At 42.8% G+C, this 20,290-nt stretch overlaps 1 protein-coding gene across 3 annotated transcripts; it reads right to left on the reverse strand.

Moving 5' to 3' along the window:
- Window positions 1–4,139: 4,139 nt before the first annotated feature.
- LOC110488352 (major histocompatibility complex class I-related gene protein) lies at window positions 4,140–7,537 on the reverse strand. Of its 3 annotated transcripts, none has more exons than XM_036971396.1 (7): window positions 7,043–7,537; window positions 6,240–6,503; window positions 5,793–6,071; window positions 5,340–5,633; window positions 5,136–5,207; window positions 4,854–4,933; window positions 4,140–4,638 (listed from the first exon to the last, which is right to left on the reverse strand). In XM_036971396.1, exons 1-7 carry the CDS (start codon window positions 7,089–7,091, stop codon window positions 4,588–4,590), a joined length of 1,089 nt encoding a protein of 362 aa, XP_036827291.1. In that variant the 5' UTR covers window positions 7,092–7,537; the 3' UTR covers window positions 4,140–4,587. The 3 variants fall into 3 exon arrangements, with proteins under 3 accessions (XP_036827291.1, XP_036827292.1, XP_021416247.2); XM_021560572.2 differs by having other exon boundaries at window positions 4,141–4,638; window positions 5,136–5,246; window positions 7,043–7,441; XM_036971397.1 differs by lacking the exon at window positions 5,136–5,207 and having other exon boundaries at window positions 7,043–7,536.
- Window positions 7,538–20,290: the final 12,753 nt, after the last annotated feature.

The raw sequence follows: 20,290 nt of genomic DNA on the forward strand, positions 1-20,290 counted from the left end.
CAAGACACCCTCTTTTTGACTGGTGACTTATATAAGGGCATATTTGGCTTATATGATTATGATGGTCATAATGCTTCATGACTGTGTCATGAAGTGTATTTTCTTAGTCAAAGTAAAGTGACACAGGATGGTCATAATGCTTCTTGACAGTGTCATAAAGTGTATGTTCTACAAGTTATTTAAAATATGATTTTTTTAAAAACATGACTGAAAGAATTCATTACATCAAAAACAAAGGATTTAAGAGACAAACTTTCAAACAAAAGGAAACGTCTTTGCAATGAAAATAATTATTGCAGGAATCATAACCAGCAATAAAATAACACAATATGTGTCACAACAGGTGTAAATATATGGGTCATAATAGTGTTATGACCATATGATGTCATCTTATGTCAGTCTGTCAAGTTATGTAAGCTGTTATAACATATTATGACATAGTTATAACGTGTTATGACACTGGGTGTCAAGTTAAGTGTTACCCAAGAAGGTATCACCAGATAATGCTGTTTTAGAGAAATGTGTCTTTGTGGCTGGGTGCACATTACTTTGACTCAAACTTCTAGAAAAGTTTTCTGTCTTTCTTTTCCTGTCTCTGCTACTCTGCTGTAAAAACAGACAGACAGACAGAGGTCAGTGAATAAGATGACTGAAGCTAATACAGCATATTCCACTGAAAAGACTTAAAAACAAATCTTTTTTTTTTATCATAAAAAAAAAAATGCTACCCCCTTTTTTCTCCCCAATTTCATGGTATCCAATACAGTCTTGTCTCAACGCTGCAACTCCCGCCATCCACCACCCAACCAAGCCACACTGCTTCTTGACACAATGCACATCCAACCCGGAAGCCAGCCTCACCAATGTGTCGGAGGAAACACAGTACACCTGGCGACCTGGTCAGCGTGCACTGCGCCCGGCCCACCATAGGAGTCGCTAGTGCGCGGTGAGACGAAGGATATCCCTGCCAGCCAAGCCCTCCCTAACCCGGAAGACGCTTGTCGCCGCCCCACGGGCCTCCAGGTCGCAACCGGCTGCGACAGAGCCTGGGCTCAAACCCAGAATCTCTGGTGGCACAGCTAGCACTGCGATGCAGTTAGCCTTAGACCACTGCGCCACCCGGGAGGCTGACTTGAGCCAAATCCTACCTTGAGATACTTCTGTATTTGTGGTGTGTGTGGACACCCCTTCAAGTGAGTGGATTTGGCTATATTAGCCACACCCGTTGCTGATAGGTGTATAAATCAAGCACACAGCCATGCAATCCCCATAGAAAAACATTGGCAGTACAATGGACCTTACTGAAGAGCTCAGTGACTTTCAACGAGGCACTGTCATAGGATGCCACCTTTCCAACAAGTCAGTTCGTCAAAGTTTTGCCCTGCTAGAGATCCCCTGGTCAACTGTAAGTGCTGTTATTGTGAAGTGAAAACTTCTAGGAGCAACAACGGCTCAGCCGCGAAGTGGTAGGCTACACAAGCTCACAGAACGGGACCGGCGAGTGCTGAAGTGCGTAGAGCGTAAAAATGTCCTCGGTTGCAACACTCATTACCGAGTACCAAACTGCCTGGAAGCAATGTCAGCACAATAACTGTTCGTCGGGAGCTTCATGAAATGGGTTTCCATGGCCGAGCAGCCGCACACAAGCCTAAGATCACCATGCGCAATGCTAAGCGTCGGCTGGAGTGGCATGAAGCTCGCAGCTATTGAACTCTGGAGCAGTGGAAACGCGTTCTCTGGAGGGATGAGTCACCCTTCACCATCTGGCAGTCTGCCGGACGAATCTGGGTTTGGCAGATGCTTGGAGAACGCTACCTGCCTCAATGCATAGTGCCAACTGTAAAGTTTGGTGGAGGAGGAATAATGATCTGGAGCTGTTTTTCATGGTTCAGGCTCCTTAGTTCCAGTGATGGGGAAATCTTAACGCTACAGCATGCACTGACATTCTAGAAGATTCTGTGCTTCCAACATGGTGGCAACAGTTTGGGGAAGGCCATTTCCTGTTCCAGCATGACAATGCTCCATGCACAAAGCGAGGCCCATACAGAAATGGTTTGTTGAGATTGCACAGAGCCATGACCTCAACCCCATCGAACACCTTTGGGATGAATTGGAACGGCAACTGCGAGCCAGGCCTAATCACCTAACATCTGTACCTGACCTCACTAATGCTCTTGTGGCTGAATGGAAGCAAGTCTCCGCAGCAATGTTCCAACATCTAGTGGAAAGCGTTCCCAGAAGAGTGGAGGCTGTTACAGCAGAAATGGGGGGACAAACTCCATAATAATGCCAATGTTTTTGGAATGAGATGTTGGAGATGTCAACAGCCATGTTCAATGTTTCCACATACTTTTGGACATGCAGTATATCTAATAGTAACTCAAACTTGTGTACATCATAACATGCATTCATGTCAACAGGGGATTGTTGAGAAAGTTGACATTGGTGTTTCAAAAACAGACAACTAGAGAGACTGTAACGATTCTCCTCCTCTTCTGAGGATAAATAGGAAATATTGGAGCAATGCGCAGCGTGGTACGTGTCCATGTTGAATTTATTAACACTGAACACAAAAACAAAATAACAAGGAGAACGAACGAAAACGAAACAGTTCTGTCTGATGAAGACACAGAGACAGAAAACAATCACCCACAACTAAAATGGGGAAAACAGGCTACCTAAGTATGATTCTCAATCAGAGACAACGATCGACCGCTGCCTCTGATTGAGAACCATACCAGGCCAAACACAGAAATACAACATAGAAAAAAGAACATAGACTACCCCCCCCCCAACTCACGCCCTGACCAAACTAACACAAAGACATAATAAAGGAACTAAGGTCAGAACGTGACAGAGACATTCACCTGTTTGATTAGTGAGAGAGAAACCTAATGCCTTTTGGATGAGTTTGAACCATCATCAGAAGCTACAAGGAAAACAGACACAACAACATTGTAAAATGGGTACAGTCTAACACAATACATCCAAAGTCAGATGATAAATAATGAACAACTACAAGATGAAGCATTTTCTTTCAGTTTCAGTGATGACGTCAGAAGCAGAATAAAGGCATCCACTTACTGTTGTCCTGAATAAAGCCTGAAACAGAGATAAACATGCTGAATATATTCTGATGTTGAGGGTTCAGTTTCAATGTTTAGGGTTTGATCACCTGTCAGCCTTTCACACAGTGTTCTGTTCTTCGTCTCTGTTCTGTTCCTGCTCTGTCACACACAGTGTTCTGTTCTTCGTCTCTGTTCTGTTCCTGCTCTGTCACACACAGTGTTCTGTTCTTCGTCTCTGTTCTGTTCCTGCTCTGTCACACACAGTGTTCTGTTCTTCGTCTCTGTTCTGTTCCTGCTCTGTCACACACAGTGTTCTGTTCTTCGTCTCTGTTCTGTTGCTGCTCTGTTACATTAAGATCATGTTTCTAAACAGAACAGCGTCTCAAATAACATCACTCCTCTGCTGAGCTGAGTGTATGCTGTTCATTATTACAAAATATCCTACACACAGCTTCATGGACTTCCTGTAAGGCTGTGTAGTCAGTCCCTGAGTGTATAAAGCTAGTAGGTGAAGTCTGACGCCTGCTGCCTGACCTGGGAAGTCCCTAGACAGCAACAGGAGATAAAAATCTGTATACAGCATTGTGTTAGTTCTGGTCAGGCCACAGGAATAAGAGCTGCCAAAACCTTGCTTTGGTCATAAAGCTGCTGCTCACTGGGGGGAGGGGTCACAATACATATAACAGGAAGTAAAAATGGGTGTCTCTGAAGCCTACTGAATTAAGTCATGCAGATGCTGACACTCAATAACACCTATGGTGCACTTTGTGTGTTGTGACAATAAATTATGTTATTTTGTGTCATCACAATCTCCATATAATACATTAATTACAGCTTAATAAAGTGATGTCATTTGACTGTTCTAGGTGGTAACAGAAACTCAAGAAAATCTAGAGAACATATATATAGCCTGATGTAGTCCTCCTGTCTGGTGATGATCTACACAGGACACACTACAGTACACATGAGCTCAGGTAATTCATGATGACATTCCAGAGGTCAGGTAGTTCCTGCTAATTTCACGCTCATTGCATTGACCAGAATGTACAAATACACAACATGGTATTAACAATCAAATTTTATTGCTGAAAATCCCTTTTACATAATAGAAAAACATGGTAATCTGCCGTCATGAATAGTTTGTGGTATATTTTGAATCTCTTGTGGAAAATAATAGATAATGTATGTAAATAATTAATTGAAATAATTTATGTAAATAATGAATGTAAGTAATTATGTAAATAATGTTTGTAAAAAAAGAAACAAGCAGTACTGCCATATGATGTCATCTATAAATATGGGTGAATGCCGATTGTTCTCCAAACGCTGACGAAGCTTCCGCCTAAACGTGTCCATTTGTTCCGATCTCTGCTGCTAAAAAATGCATGAAAACTTAAAGAATATTTCAGTGACGGCGGGTTTTTCCTATATTCAAGTACTCATAAGAGCTGTGACGTCGGATTTGAGCAGACATGGTGTTCATCATGAGATGAAATATCCTATTGTTCGGTAGCACTTTTCAGCTGGCCTCACTGTCCTTCAATAAAGGTCCTCTTTTCTCTGCTTCCTCCTGTATGAGAGAGAGAGACACAGACAGACAGACAGACAGACAGACAGACAGACAGACAGACAGACAGACAGACAGAAATAAAGAGACAAACATTTGGGTAGATAAAGGAAAGATTGAGATTTGAGTTGCAGAAGGACGGACAGACAGACAAGCATAATCTAATAGGAGTACAAACCACTTGATGCCACTGGACCTTTATAGATACAGTACATTACCTGTTTGATTAGTGAGAGAGAAACCTCAAGTTGTATCTGGTTCTGCTGTGTCATGGAGGGGTTGGAACCATCATCAGAGGCTAATACAAACAGAGGGAGCCAAATAGTTAGACTCCTTTAAAAGCTGAATTAAGCATCAACACTGTACATCCCAACCCACGCCAGGTTCAAATAAATGTGGGCTTCTCCAGGCTTCTTCAACTCCATATGTGACACTAAGACAGCTTGAGAAATATTTGTAATGTACTGTACTCATCACATATTATTTATGTTGTTGCTCACCTGTACTCTTCCTGTTCCACATAATAAACGTAATTATGGGGACGAGGACTAGGAGGATGACAGCTACCACTCCTAGTCCAATAATGATGGGGACATATTCAGAAGGCTTGACTGAGTTGAGGAACAGACACCCATGAACACACAGTGAATATTACAGTAAATTATGTAATTCTCTGTCATAATGTAAGATGTTATTAATCTTACCACTGTTTGTTTTTATCACAGACTGATTCAGTCTGATGGCGATGATGTTCTCTTTGTGCTCAACCACACAGGTGTAGTTGTTGTTCTCCCACTTCTCAGAGTCGATTGTGAGGTGGGCACTTTTCTGGAAGGTTCCATCACCGTTGAGGAGAATCTCTCCATGCAACACATCTTCATGCTGTTCTTGCCCATCTTTCTGCCAGGACACCATGACTCCACTGGGGTAGAAACCTGTAGCGTGGCAGGTCACTGGAGAGGAGGGGGTCTTCTGGAGCAGAGACACTGAGGGAGGGACTGGAGAGAAGTAAGGAGAGGAAGGAAGAGGGATCGAAATATGAATTCAAAATAGCATCTAGCATTGGGGAATGATGTTGTTGTGCCTCAAGCCGGAAACAACCGGTAATAGGTTTTGATTGAATTGGATGCCATGTGTCTCAGACAGTGTCTCTGTACCTATCTTCTTCAAGACGCTGCTGGCGAAGTCCACATACTTCTTCAAAGTGTCAATACACTCCTTAGTGAAGTACCATTTGAGATAGTGCAGATCCTTGCTGTTGTCGTCCCACTTCTGTTTGATGGTGTCTGCCTGCTGTACGGAGGTTATCCATCTTACGGTCTTCATGTCTAATGAAATGAAATCCTCACCATCGTATCCATAGTGATGGAAATAATCTTGGAGTTCAGTCTCATCATTCCACTCACAGCCGTACAAGTTCTGGATTGTGTGAACACCTGAGAAAGAGTGAGAGAGAGGTCTATCTTCAGTAAACCTTTATTACATGGGCAACGGCCATATAATACTAGCTATAAACTGCTTTATTCATTTATGTAAGTGTGTGTGTGTGTGTGTGTGTGTGTGTGTGTGTGTGTTTGCATGCACGCCCATGTGCATTCTGCTACCTTTTGACTGGGTTTGGTTAAACTGCTTCTTTGCAAACGTAATGAGGTTTTTGAAGCCTTCATATTGGTTAATCAGGGGCTCTTTGTAGAGATCATTGTAGTATTTTCCTGTTTTATTCATCCACTCAGCGTCGTTGACCAGTGTCTTGGTGTTGCTGCCAAAGTGCACAAACTGTTGGTCGTCCAGCAAACCCACCACCGTGAACTCTGGGAAGTCAGTATCACCTGAGACTGCAGTGTATAAGTATTTCAAAGAGTGGTGATCTGTGAATAAATTACTAGAATTATATGATTGATTATGTAATATCATATAGTATGGAGCTGTAATAGAATATTATAATTATATGTTTGATTATGTAATATCATATAGTATGGAGCTGTAATAGAATATTATAATTATATGATTGATTATGTAATATCATACAGTATGGAGCTGTGAATATAACATTATAATTATATGATTGATTATGTAATATCATACAGTATGGAGCTGTGAATATAACATTATAATTATATGATTGATTATGTAATATCATACAGTATGGAGCTGTGAATATAGTACTATAATTCAATAACGTAACATAGATGATCTGCATGTCTTCTGTCATTTCTGACATATCTGTAAAACCCCTATCGTCAATTGATTGAATACCTACGGCTCGGCCTATGTTTAAACACAGATCCTCACTCTACAGTGAGGAAGTACTGACCAAGTAGTTTTCTGAAGTTCAAATAACTAGCAACTTGATTCTAGCAACATGATTCTAGCAACATGATTCTAGCCACATTATATCTGTACTGACCTGCAGACGTTGAAGGAATCCAGAGAAACAAGAGACAGAAGGAAATCATTTCTTTATCGGTTTAGATGAGATTGAATGGTAACGCTGGGTTGAACAACACAACTGTATACTTTCTTTCACTATTCTCTCCATCATGGCAAACAAACAGGGTCATAACTTGTTAATGTTTAGCCATCAAATGTAATCTTTAAGGAGTGACACAACGGTGCATACAAGACCTTCCGTTATTCAACATGATGAGTCACTTGACTTTTGTGTGTCTCTGTCGCTCCGGGGTAAAGTTTCCACAAGGTACAGATCTAGGATCAGATTACCCTCCCACAATACTGACCTTAACTGTGCGTGGTGAAAGAAATATCTGACCCTGTATCAACTTCTACCAACTCCCTCTGGCATAGTCCATCTTTATTGTCAACAGAGAACTGGCATTTGATTGGGCACACACCAGGAAGTAAGATGGCCAGAGCAGAGACCGAGCTTGCCTTGTTTATCAGATAAAAGTCCCAGGTTATGGAATCCTTCTGGCCACCTTGTTTCTCTGCATTATTTAAAAAACAAATGTTTACCTTTATTTAACTAGGCAAGTCAGTTAAGAACAAATTCTTATTTTCAATGACGGCCTAGGAACAGTGGGTTAACTGCCTTGTTCAGAGGCAGAACGACAGATTTTTACCTTGTCAGCTCGGGGGATTCGATCTCGCAACCTTCCGGTTACTAGTCCAATGCTTATGATCCAATAGGAAATGCTAGTAAAGGTAATTGATTATTGAGATGTTAAATGATGATACTGATGAATAAATAACATTATAGCTTGTTTATAGTTATAATATCTATATGTCTCAAGCTATATCATGGATGGTCAGTCCTTAGATCCATAGCTCTGTCTATGAATTTGAGAGTGGTAACATTTCTCCAGGCCCGCAGCTTTTTACCAAAACAGGGACATGGAAGACCCCTTATTGTTTCTACTGCTTCATATTGTAACCTGCAGTACGTTATCTATGTTAGTGCAGTATAATGAAAAGACTGGCTCCTACTACCCTGACCAAGGGCTTTTGGTCTTGCTGGCAAAGGCTAATTCCCTGTCGGTGAAATCAAAGGACTGAAGGCTCTAGTTCAAAGACTAGGAATCACTTACATACACCCATGTTAAAATGTAATATTTTGTATATCTTTCTTTTTGTTGTAGGAGACACCTCATAACGGCTAACATCAGGGATACCCTTGTGTCTTATCATGAACGGGGTATGAAAAGGAGGCAGTCAGCCTTGGTGACGGAGGCTGCTGCTGCTAGAGGACTACATGTGTCTGTAGTTAAGGTATGAAATGGAGGGAATAATGAGTTTTTCCAGAGTATTCCTTTTTTAGTCAGAAAAATATGATATATTCCTCAATCAAATAAGACTGTTTCCTTCTGGATTCTTTTTTTAAAGGCGTTTTAAAGTAAAAGTATTATTTGAAAGCGATATTATCTGCCCAACGACATCTTATTTTTAATTTTTTCCCGATTCACTAATAATAATTCATTTTAATTTGCCGGATGCCTTTCAGGACACTCAAGGACATCTTACATTAAAAGTAGGCCTACATAAAATTAAGTGTGATGCATGAAGTCATAAAATCAAGTGCATCAATCAACAGTGGAATATAACATCTAAACAATCTCAAATCAAAGGACCAGACAAAACAGGACAATTAAAAAGAGAAGGGAGGGGTTGGGAAGAGGATACAAACACGGGTTAGGGTAAGGGTTTGGTTTAAGGTGGTAGGCTACCCGGGTTAGGGTAAGGGTTTGGTTTAAGGTGGTAGGGTTGGTTTAGGGTAAGGGTTTGGTTTAAGGTGGTAGGCTACCCGGGTTAGGGTAAGGGTTTGGTTTAAGGTGGTAGGCTACCCGGGTTAGGGTAAAGGTTTGGTTTAAGGTGGTAGGGTTGGTTTAGGGTAAGGGTTTGGTTTAAGGTGGTAGGCTACCAAGGTTAGGGTAAGGGTTTGGTTTAAGGTGGTAGGCTACCCGGGTTAGGGTAAAGGTTTGGTTTAAGGTGGTAGGGTTGGTTTAGGGTAAGGGTTTGGTTTAAGGTGGTAGGCTACCAAGGTTAGGGTAAGGGTTTGGTTTAAGGTGGTAGGCTACCCGGGTTAGGGTAAAGGTTTGGTTTAAGGTGGTAGGGTTGGTTTAGGGTAAGGGTTTGGTTTAAGGTGGTAGGCTACCAAGGTTAGGGTAAGGGTTTGGTTTAAGGTGGTAGGCTACCCGGGTTAGGGTAAAGGTTTGGTTTAAGGTGGTAGGGTTGGTTTAGGGTAAGGGTTTGGTTTAAGGTGGTAGGCTACCAAGGTTAGGGTAAGGGTTTGGTTTAAGGTGGTAGGCTACCCGGGTTAGGGTAAAGGTTTGGTTTAAGGTGGTAGGGTTGGTTTAGGGTAAGGGTTTGGTTTAAGGTGGTAGGCTACCAAGGTTAGGGTAAGGGTTTGGTTTAAGGTGGTAGGCTACCCGGGTTAGGGTAAGGGTTTGGTTTAAGGTGGTAGGGTTGGTTTAGGGTAAGGGTTTGGTTTAAGGTGGTAAGGTTGGTTTAGGGTAAGGGTTTGGTTTAAAGTGGTAGGGTTGGTTTAGGTTAAGGGTTTGGTATTAGGGGGTAAGGTTGGGTTAGGGTAAGGGTTTGGTTTAAGGTGGTAGGCTACCCGGGTTAGGGTAAAGGTTTGGTTTAAGGTGGTAGGGTTGGTTTAGGGTAAGGGTTTGGTTTAAGGTGGTAGGCTACCAAGGTTAGGGTAAGGGTTTGGTTTAAGGTGGTAGGCTACCCGGGTTAGGGTAAGGGTTTGGTTTAAGGTGGTAGGGTTGGTTTAGGGTAAGGGTTTGGTTTAAGTTGGTAGGCTACCCGGGTTAGGGTAAGGGTTTGGTTTAAGGTGGTAGGCTACCCGGGTTAGGGTAAGGGTTTGGTTTAAGGTGGTAGGCTACCCGGGTTAGGGTTTGGTTTAAGGTGGTAGGCTACCCGGGTTAGGGTTTGGTTTAAGGTGGTAGGGTTAGTTTAGAGTAAGGGTTTGGTTTAAGATGGTAAGGTTGGTTTAGGGTAAGGATTTGGTTTAAGGTGGTAGGGTTAGTTTAGAGTAAGGGTTTGGTTTAAGGTGGTAGGGTTGGTTTATGGTAAGGGCTTGGTTTAAGGTGGTAAGGTTGGTTTAGGGTAAGGGTTTGGTTTAAAGTGGTAGGGTTGGTTTAGGTTAAGGGTTTGGTATTAGGGGGTAAGGTTGGTTTAGGGTAAGGGTTTGGTTTAAGGTGGTAGGGTACCCGGTTTAGGGTAAAGGTTTGGTTTGGTTTAAGGTGGTAGGGTTGGTTTAGGATAAGGGTTTGGTTTAAGGTGGTAGGGTACCCGGTTTAGGGTAATGGTTTGGTTTGGTTTAAGGTGGTAGGGAGGTAGGGTAAGGGTTTGGTTTAAGGTCGTAGGGTTGGGAATAGGAGCTAAATGGCACCCATGGTAGAGAGGAGGAATGGGGGGGAGACATGGAGACCAGCAGTAGGAGAAGGGGAGGGAGCAGGAGAGGGCATAGACTGGGAGAAGATCAGAGAGGTAGGTGGGTGCCAGGATGTAGAGGGCTTTGTAGGTGAGGAGGAGTGTTTTAAAGTTAATACAGGATTGTACAGGGAGCCAAAGTAGATTGACGAGGATTGGTTTGATGTGTTCTGTTGATCTGGTGTGGGTGTGGATTCTGGCAACGGAGTTCAGAACCAGTCTATTGATGAGTTTGATGGGGATCCGATGAGGAGAGTGTTACAGTGTCAGGAAGTAACAAAAGCATGGATGAGGGTGGTTTTGGTGGTGGAGCTTGACTGTGAGCGGCGGAGCCTGGAGATATTGTGGGGGTGGAAGAATGCTGTCTGGGTGCTGGTTTTTACGTGGGGTTTGATAGAGAGGGAACTATCCAGGGAGACACAGAGGCTTTTGACTTGTGTTTACAGAAGGACTGGGAAACCATCTACGGTGATGCTTGGAGAGAGTGGATTTGAAGCGGATGAGCATGAGCTATGTCTTGTTGATGTTGAGTTTGAGGAGGTTCATGTCTTGTAGGCAGCTGATGAGGAGGTGGGAGGGAGAGAGGGGAGTGGTGGGTTTGGTGGAGAGGTAGAGCTGTGTGTCATCAGCATAGTAGTGGAAGTAAACTTTGTGATGTTAGATGATCTTGCCCAGGGGTAGGGGGTGTATGGATTCGTCTGACAATAAGCATTCATGGTTGAGGAAGGTTTTTGAACACTACTGAGTAATTAACAGGGATGAGGTCCATGGTTTGAATCATAAGTGAAATGTATTCAGAAATCTATTACTCAAAACGATGAGGTTCACTACAAATCACTTATCAATCCATAATCATTTAGCGGCAGTGAGATGGATGCCTATACACTGTATGAATGACAGTGTATCTAGTCACAGTGCATCAAGCTGCCCTCAAACCTAGATATCTAGTACACAGTAATAAATGTTGTATCAACATTGTTCTGAAACATGTTGGTTGTTCTCTAACAACCAATACCAACTGTAATTACATAGCAGTTATTATGTAAGTACAAAGTACCAAAGCATATTCATCCAGCCCGGCACTATCACACCTGATACAGCCTAATGCAATAAGTTGTATCTGATGTGCCTGAGATAGATTTCAAATAGACAGCAGATTTATTTTCTGAAGCACCAATATCTTTCGTCACCAATATTACTGAGTCACATATCTATATTCACTATTAGAGCGCTCAGCAATAATATCACACAATCTTCAGCGCTAACGCTCATACAATGATCCTATCACCCACACGTACTTATTAGCTTTCACTTTAAAATAGAAACAGCAATACATACAAACGTCATAGGTTTAGGGAAAGGTGCCCAGGGAGAAGGAGAGTTGATCCTGGCTGGAGGTCATAGGTTTAGGGAGACGTGCCCAGGAAGAAGGAGAGTTGATCCTGGCTAGAGGTCATAGGTTTAGGGAGATGTGCCCAGGGAGAAGGAGAGCTGATCCTGGCTAGAGGTCATAGGTTTAGGGAGACGTGCCCAGGGAGAAGGAGAGTTGATTCTGACTAGAGGTCATACTTTTTCCAAACTTACGATTCAACTACCAGGCAGCCAGTACTGGAAATTTGGTCTAAGGCACCTCACTTCTCTTGTCCTCTCAAGGCACGCCAGCAAATACAAATAAGCACCAATATTACAGAGTCACATGACGAGATGCACCTGGGCACAATCCCAGTTAGGTAATGCATGTCACACCAATATAGCAGTCGACTTGAGTATTCCGTAATGTTAAATTAGAGAACTATTTAAAAGTGAATTGTTTTATTACACATGCAGTCTTCATTACATAAAGCATATTTAGGTTAAGCTACACATGACTTAGTCGCCTAAAAGTGTCTGCTTAATGGCATATATTATTATATATTATTAGATAATATTATATGTGGAATATAATATATTTTTAATATTGATACAGTCATGGGTCACGTGTGTTTATAACCTACTGTATCTGGCCTGTTAGTCAGTTGACTATCTGGTTAAATAGTGAAACAACATTGTGTGCTCGCCTTTGCTATGTCATTGAAGAACTGTAGCCCGTGGAGCTGGAGAAAGAGCACCTGCTGTTTTGTACCACCACATCTGTACAATAAATCAGAGATTCGTTCCAGTTTTTATACGTTTTTGTTTGCTATTTTGGGAAGCTGCACTGCTAAAAGCAACGTCTCCTATGGAGCTTGAAGTGGTGAGGGCCAGCCGGGTCCCAGTCGACCTCCAGTGCCCCCTAGACGTATTGAGGGCCAGCCGGGTCCCAGTCGACCTCCAGTGCCCCCTAGACGTGGTGAGGGCCAGCCGGGTCCCAGTCGACCTCCAGTGCCCCCTAGACGTATTGAGGGCCAGCCGGGTCCCAGTCGACCTCCAGTGCCCCCTAGACGTGGTGAGGGCCAGCCGGGTCCCAGACGACCTCCAGTGCCCCTTAGAAGTGGTGAGGGCCAGCCGGGTCCCAGTCGACCTCCAGTTCCCCCTAGACGTGGTGAGGGCCATCCAGGTCCCAGTCGACCTCCAGTGCTCCCTAGACGTGGTGAGGGCCAGCCGGGTCCCAGTCGACCTCCAGTGCCCCCTAGACGTGGTGAGGGCCAGCCGGGTCCCAGTCGACCTCCAGTGCCCCCTAGACGTGGTGAGGGCCAGCCGGGTCCCAGTCGACCTCCAGTACCCCCTAGACGTGGTGAGGAACAGTCTGGCCTTAGCAGACCTCTGGAGCCCCCCAGACCCCTTTCTGCATCCACACCTGATCAGCCGGTGGGTCTACATTCTCCCCAATCATTTGAAGGTCATTTTCCAAAGTCTGTCCAAAAACACGCTTCTGCAAACACATGGCAACTAAAGAAGACCCTGTAGCAACAAGAAAAACAGGGTTGTTGACACATGTTCAGTCGACTAATTACATTTCACCTACATTACTGTAGGGGAGGTGTTGTGGGGGCTGTGCTACAAAGTAGTAGCACCTACCTGTTTGTGAATGCAGGGGAAAGGCTATGGGCCATATAACTGCTATGATGTATAAAAAGTCGCATTCTTTGTTTCAGACCATTGTGGTTTCTACTGGGTATCCTCCCGTGGAGACTTTTTTGGTGGGTCCACTTCTCTTCGCTCCACTGATAACCAAAAGGCCATATATTTCCTCATCGTCCTTGCTGGTTCAGCTAGTAGTCCACTACACCTGTCACTAGTATAAACAACCCCAAAACACTAGAAAGATGAATTATAGTCAAATTAATTCAAATCGAATCAAATGTATTTATAAAGCCCTTCTTACATCAGCTGATATATCAAAGTGCTGTACAGAGACCCAGCCTAAAACCCCAAACAGCAAGCAATGCAGGTGTAGAAGCACGGTGGCTAGGAAAAACTCCCTAGAAAGGCCAGAACCTAGGAAGAAACCTAGAGAGGAACCAAGCTATAAGGTGTGGCCAGTCCTCTTCTGGCTGTGCCGGGTGGAGATGAATTGTTTTGTGTATGTAGGCCACATGCTATCACATGCATGTGATGGTATTTAACTGCATGGCAGTACATGTTACTGTAGTATTTTAGTTAATTTCCTAACTCTACTATAGTCCTAATACAGACATTTGTGTTACAGACACCCTAATGTCATTGGACATCTCCCAACTTTATGCACATTTCAATAAAAAAAAAATATTCCTATTTGTATTTTCATATTTTGGTCGTTAATTTAGTGTTAACAGACAAGTTCTCTGCTTTCTCCCTTTTCACTTGCCTCCTCCTTTTTTTCAGTAATGCCGCAATCAGTTGATTTTATGTATATATCCTATTCATACTATTGTAAAACAAAGATTGTTTGTTTTTGTTGGCATATAAGTATTCTTATGCTCAAACCAACTGAGCCATATGTTTAAAACTGTTAGCCCTGTCATCCATGGTCCAGACGGAATGACATTTACTGTAAATGTTTCTTATAATCATCTTAGCTGACTAAATTCTGGAAGCAGTAGGCATATCACACATGCTGTCACGTCCTGACCTTAGTTCCTTTTTATGTCTCTATTTTAGTTTGGTCAGGGAGTGAGTTGAGGTGGGCATTCTATGTTTTGTGTTCTATGTGTTTCGCCTGTTATGGTTCCCAATCAGAGGCAGCTGTCAATCGTTGTCTCTGATTGAGAACCATACTTAGGCAGCCTGTTTTCCCACTATGTGTTGTGGGTAGTTGTTTTCTGTCTCTGTGTCTACACCAGACAGAACTGTTTCGTTTTCGTTCGTTCTCTTGTTATTTTGTTTTGTGTTTTAATAAATATTAACATGGACACGTACCACGCTGCATATTGGTCCGATCCTTCCTACTCCTCCTCAGATGATGAGGGATATCGTTACACATGCATACTACCTTTACTCCAGTCACTGTCCTTAAAGGGGCTGAATAATTTTGCACACCCAATTTTTCAGTTTTTGATTTGTTAAAAAAGTTTTAAATATCCAATAAATGTCTTTCCACTTCATGATTGTGTCCCACTTGTTGTTGATTCTTCACAAAAAAATACAGTTTTATATCTTTATGTTTGAAGCCTGAAATGTGGCAAAAGGTCGCAAAGTTCAAGGGGGCCGAATACTTTCGCAAGGCACTGTAGTAGCGAGGCTACATACAGACACCGGTTAGTCGAGCTGATTGAGGTAGTATGTACATGTAGATATGGTTAAAGTGACTATGCATATATGATGAACAGAGAGTAGCAGTAGCGTAAAAGAGGGGTTGGCGGGTGGTGGGTGGCTGGACACAATGCAGATAGCCCGGTTAGCCAATGTGCGGGGGCACTGATTGGTCGGCCCAATTGAGGTAGTATGTACATGAATGTATAGTTAAAGTGACAATGCATATATAATAAACAGAGAGTAGCAGCAGCGTAAAAGAGGGGTTGGGGGGAGGCACACAATGCAAATAGTCCGGGTAGCCATTTGATTACCTGTTGAGGAGTCTTTTGGCTTGGGGGTAAAAACTGTTGAGACGCCTTTTTGTCCTAGACTTGGCACTCCGGTACCGCTTGCCATGCGGTAGTAGAGAGAACAGTCTATGACTGGGATGGCTGGGGTATTTGACCATTTTTAGGGCCTTCTTCTGACACCGCCTGGTGTAGAGGTCCTGGATGACAGGCATCTTAGCCCCAGTGATGTACTGGGCCGTACGCACTACCCTCTGTAGTTCCTTGTGGTTGGAGGCCGAGCAATTGCCATACCAGGCAGTGATGCAACGCGTCAGGATGCTCTCGATGTTGCAGCCATAAAACCTTTTGAGGATCTGAGGACCCATGCCAAACCTTTTTGGTTTCCTTAGGAGGAATAGGCTTTGTCGTGCCCTCTTCACGACTGTCTTGGTGTGTTTAGACCATTCTAGATTGTTGGTGATGTGGACACCAAGGAACTTGAAGCTCTCAACCTGCTCCACTACAGCCCCGTCGATGACGATGGGGATGTGCTCGGTGCTCCTTTTCCTGTAGTCCACAATCATGTCCTTAGTCTTGGTTATGTTGAGGGATAGGTTGTTATTCTGGCACCACCCGGCCAGGTCTCTGACCTCCTCCCTATAGGCTGTCTCGTCGTTGTCGGTGATCAGGCCTACCACTGTTGTGTCGTCTGCAAACTTAATGATGGTGTTGGAGTCGTGCTTAGCCATGCAGTCGTGGGTGAACAGGCCGTACAGGAGGGGACTGAGCACGCACCCCTGGGGGGCTCTAGTGTTGAGGATCAGCATGGCAGATGTGTTGCTACCTACCCTTACCACCTGTGGGCGGTGAGTCAGGAAGTCCAGGATCCAGTTGCAGAGAGAGGTGTTTAGTCCCAGGATCCTTAGCTTAGTGATGAGCTTTGAGGGTACTATGGTGTTGAACACTGAGCTGTAGTCAATGAATAGCATTCTCACATAGGTGTTCCTTTTGTCCAGGTGGGAAAGGGCAGTGTAGAGTGCAATAGAGATTGCATCATCTGTGGATCTGTTTGGGCGGTATGCAAATTGGAGCAGGTCTAGGGTTTCTGGGATAATGGTGTTGATGTGAGCCATTACCAGCCTTTCAAAGCACTTCATGGCTACGGACGTGAGTGCTCTGGGTCTGTAGTCATTTAGGCAGGTTGCCTTTGTGTTCTTGGGCACAGGGGCCATGGTGGTCTGCTTGAAACATGTTGGTATTACAGACTCAAATCAGGGACATGTAGCTCGATGTAGTAGGCTAATGTTAACTAGCTGGATAATCATTTCCCATGCATGAAAGGAAGTTAGGTTAGCGAGCAAGCATTTTAGCCAGGTAGACTAGGACAACAAAAACTAAAAGTGTACTGTATGACAGGGTGATAGACCGTTTCATCAACATGAAAGAGAGGAGGATGGCATTGGTGTTTCTCTACAAGTAGGGTGTTTAACTTCTACACACACAAACAGAAATCAGTACCATGGACAGCCACATAATGTTTAGCATATGTTGATTTGACCCAATTGTTTTTAGAATATTTTAGTTGTCACTGTATTAGACTAAGCATGGGTGATTTAATGATGTTGAAGTTGAAATGGTCCTGGAATAGTGGAGGCATCTCCTGTTTTCTTTGCAACTTGTTCTAAATAAATAGTTGTTCACTAGTCCGAAAATGTCGGAAACATTAACTTGCATGACCATGTTGTCGGTCATGTAACTGTTTGTACATGCAATATGCTTTATGGACTTCACTGGACAGAGGTTTTTCCTGGCTTGGCTTCCCTGGTGATTTTACCCACACACCACTACTGTGGATGAAGAGAAAATGAACCAATCAATTTCTATACATTCAATACAAATACATGGGAAATAAAGTAAGCACCGCATAACCATACCAATATCAACCAGTAACTCTGTAGTTACCATCTACTTAATGTGTTGGCCATAATGCTTATCTAGACTAGCCCTCTCCTGTATGGAACGTCTTGGTCTTAATGCCTTCATGTCTCTGGAGTGTTAAAATGTATCTGGAAGTAAACCAGTGCTTTAGCACTCTGACTGCCTTGTCTCACACAGTGACTGACCATCTCTTTGTGTCTCAGTCTGTACAAACTGAGGAACAAGCAGAGGATTTCAGTGTCTGCAGCCTCCAAGCTGCTGTGTAACATGATGCTGAGATACAGAGGCATGGGCCTCTCCATGGGCAGCATGATCGTTGGCTGGGACAACAAGGTACAGGGTGGGAGGGAGGAATGTGTGTGTGTTTATTTGAAAGCCTTGTTTTATAGCCTACATTTTCATCTTCATGGTTCCCAACATTTTTTAGTATCATTGAAGTGTCAGAACTGATCCACTGCTACAGGAAGGGCATGTTCTGATCCCAGATCAGCCTTCACATCTACACAGACACTATGTTCTGATCCCAACACTGCTCCAAAGAAAGACAGTTTCAAACTGCATACTCTTGCCTCAATTGTTTAACCTGAAGGTCTTGCATGCCTAAAAATGTTTGTATCTCAGGTTTACATACAGAATAATACAAAATGCTCTGAGACCAGGTTGATTCAAATGTACAGCATATGGTAATCTACAAGTTATTTCCTAGTGCCAGTTATTGGAAAACATTTGTAGGATTGTTTAATACTGTCAGGGGTGCGTAACTGGTGGCAGGGAAGTCAAACGCAGGAGTACAGAACTTGGTAAATAGCCAGACATGTTTAATATACATTACTATCGGTATACAAAAAAAAAAAAAAAAAAAACACATGGGCACAAAACCCGTATCGCACCAGTCACCGAATGCACACGTGCTACAATAAACAATTCCCGACAAGGACATGGGGGAAACAGAGGGAACATATACATGTAATTAGGGAATTGAAACCAGGACAAAACAAATGGAACTTGAAAAATGTATCGGCAATGGCTAGGCGACCGGTGGCGTCGACCGCCGAACACCGCCTGAACAAGGAGAGGAACTGCAGGGTAGCCTAGTGGTTAGAGCGTTGGACTAGAAACCGGAAAGTGGCAAGTTCAAACCCCTGAGCTGACAAGGTACAAATCTGTCGTTCTGCCCCTGAACAGGCAGTTAACCCACTGTTCCTAGGCCATCATGGAAAATAAGAATTTGTTCTTAACTGATTTGCCTAGTTAAATAAAGGTTAAAAAAAAAAGACTTTGGCAGAAGTCGTGACAAATACAAACCTTGACTTTAATTTTCTCTTTAAAGTGGGATGAGAGTAGTAACTTGAAGAGGTTCAGTCAAATGCTTTAGGTTAAGGTTAAGTAGAAAGTAAAATGCAGTCCTTATTGTTCTTATCCAGCATATCTGCCTCTTAACAAACTGTTTCCTGAAATACAAATACATGCCCCAACCAACCAACCGGATGTGTTCACCCAGATATATTTTGGTTGGCAACATGCTTTTGTACAAATTCTACAAACCAAATGTTTGCGCTATCAAAGGACTTTTACTGTGACATGTTCTAATTAGGAGCTTACATTTTTGGAATGAATTTGCCATAAAACCTGATGTGGCCTATTCCTCCTGTAAAATGTCAATTTTCTCAGTTGATAAATGAGTCACTGTGGATATGAATAGTGTGGCAGTAGTTACATGGTGAGCATACTATAGTTCCCAATGGGTTATTATAAAGAGAATTACATCCCTTACAGAAACTACATTCCATAAAATGGGCTACTGTTGATACTGAAGACTATTGTTAGAGTTGTGTCAATTCGAATCTGGTATCAGGATAAATATGACATTGAGTCACCGATTGTATACTATGTATTTTTTATTAGCTAAGCAATAAGTGGTAAATGTAATTTAGGTATATACGGGCTCTCTGTCCCACCTCGCAGGGCAAGCAGAGAACTGACAAGACGTATGTAAAACAGTATTCTTTATACTGTGATAGACAGTTCCAACCCGTCTGTTGGCCTATCACAGTAGAGACTGGGCGTGGTTTAAACTCACCCAGCCTATTATTGATTGTTGTCGTACGAGCTGGTACCAGCCCTCGGGCGCTCCAGTTGATAGATGTAACTTGCTGTGTCGAGTATCTATGCGCTCATTCCCTAGATACCGTTATCACATATCTGGTTTCTGTTATTGTTAAGTTTGAGTTCTAACAAAAACAGTCTGTGGTTTGCTACACTACGTTCTGTATGTGTCCGTTTTTATGTTATTCTGTATCATGAGAAAGGCCCATGGCCTTGAAACTGTTAACAATGTTTCAAGTCAGCTATGTTGCATAACACATACAAACATCCACACAAGCCAACAGAAGATAATATTCAATCATATCATATCATATCATACAATCTACATTGTAGAAGATATCAACTATTAAATAACACAAATCTAAATATATTTGAGATATACTTCTGTTCAAAAACAATACAAATAAAAAAGTCATTCATTGCAGTTAAGGGAGAACAGAATAAAAATAATTGAATGAGCACAGGTTTGCTTGATGTTTGTCTGGTAATGTATGTCTGGTAATGGGCTATAGTGCATAACACAGAAACCTCATACTATTTAAAAATGTACCAACATTTATGTAATCGGTTGCCAGGCAGGATTCAGGTTTTGATAGCACTGTTCATTTCACCTCTAGTGGGCCAAAGTACTGCTAGTGCCGTTTTCTACCTGGCTGTTTATTGATCAATAAATAACATTGATTCATTCGTAGGCCAGAGTTCACTCACCTGGTTTTCCAGGTCTGAATCAGTCACGGATTAGAAGAAAAGAATGAAAACAAGCAGTGCTGTGGAACTCCATACAAGTCAAGTGC

This window comes from Oncorhynchus mykiss, chromosome 32 (genome assembly GCF_013265735.2).
Source record: "Oncorhynchus mykiss isolate Arlee chromosome 32, USDA_OmykA_1.1, whole genome shotgun sequence".
In the NCBI taxonomy this organism is placed as follows: domain Eukaryota; kingdom Metazoa; phylum Chordata; class Actinopteri; order Salmoniformes; family Salmonidae; genus Oncorhynchus; species Oncorhynchus mykiss.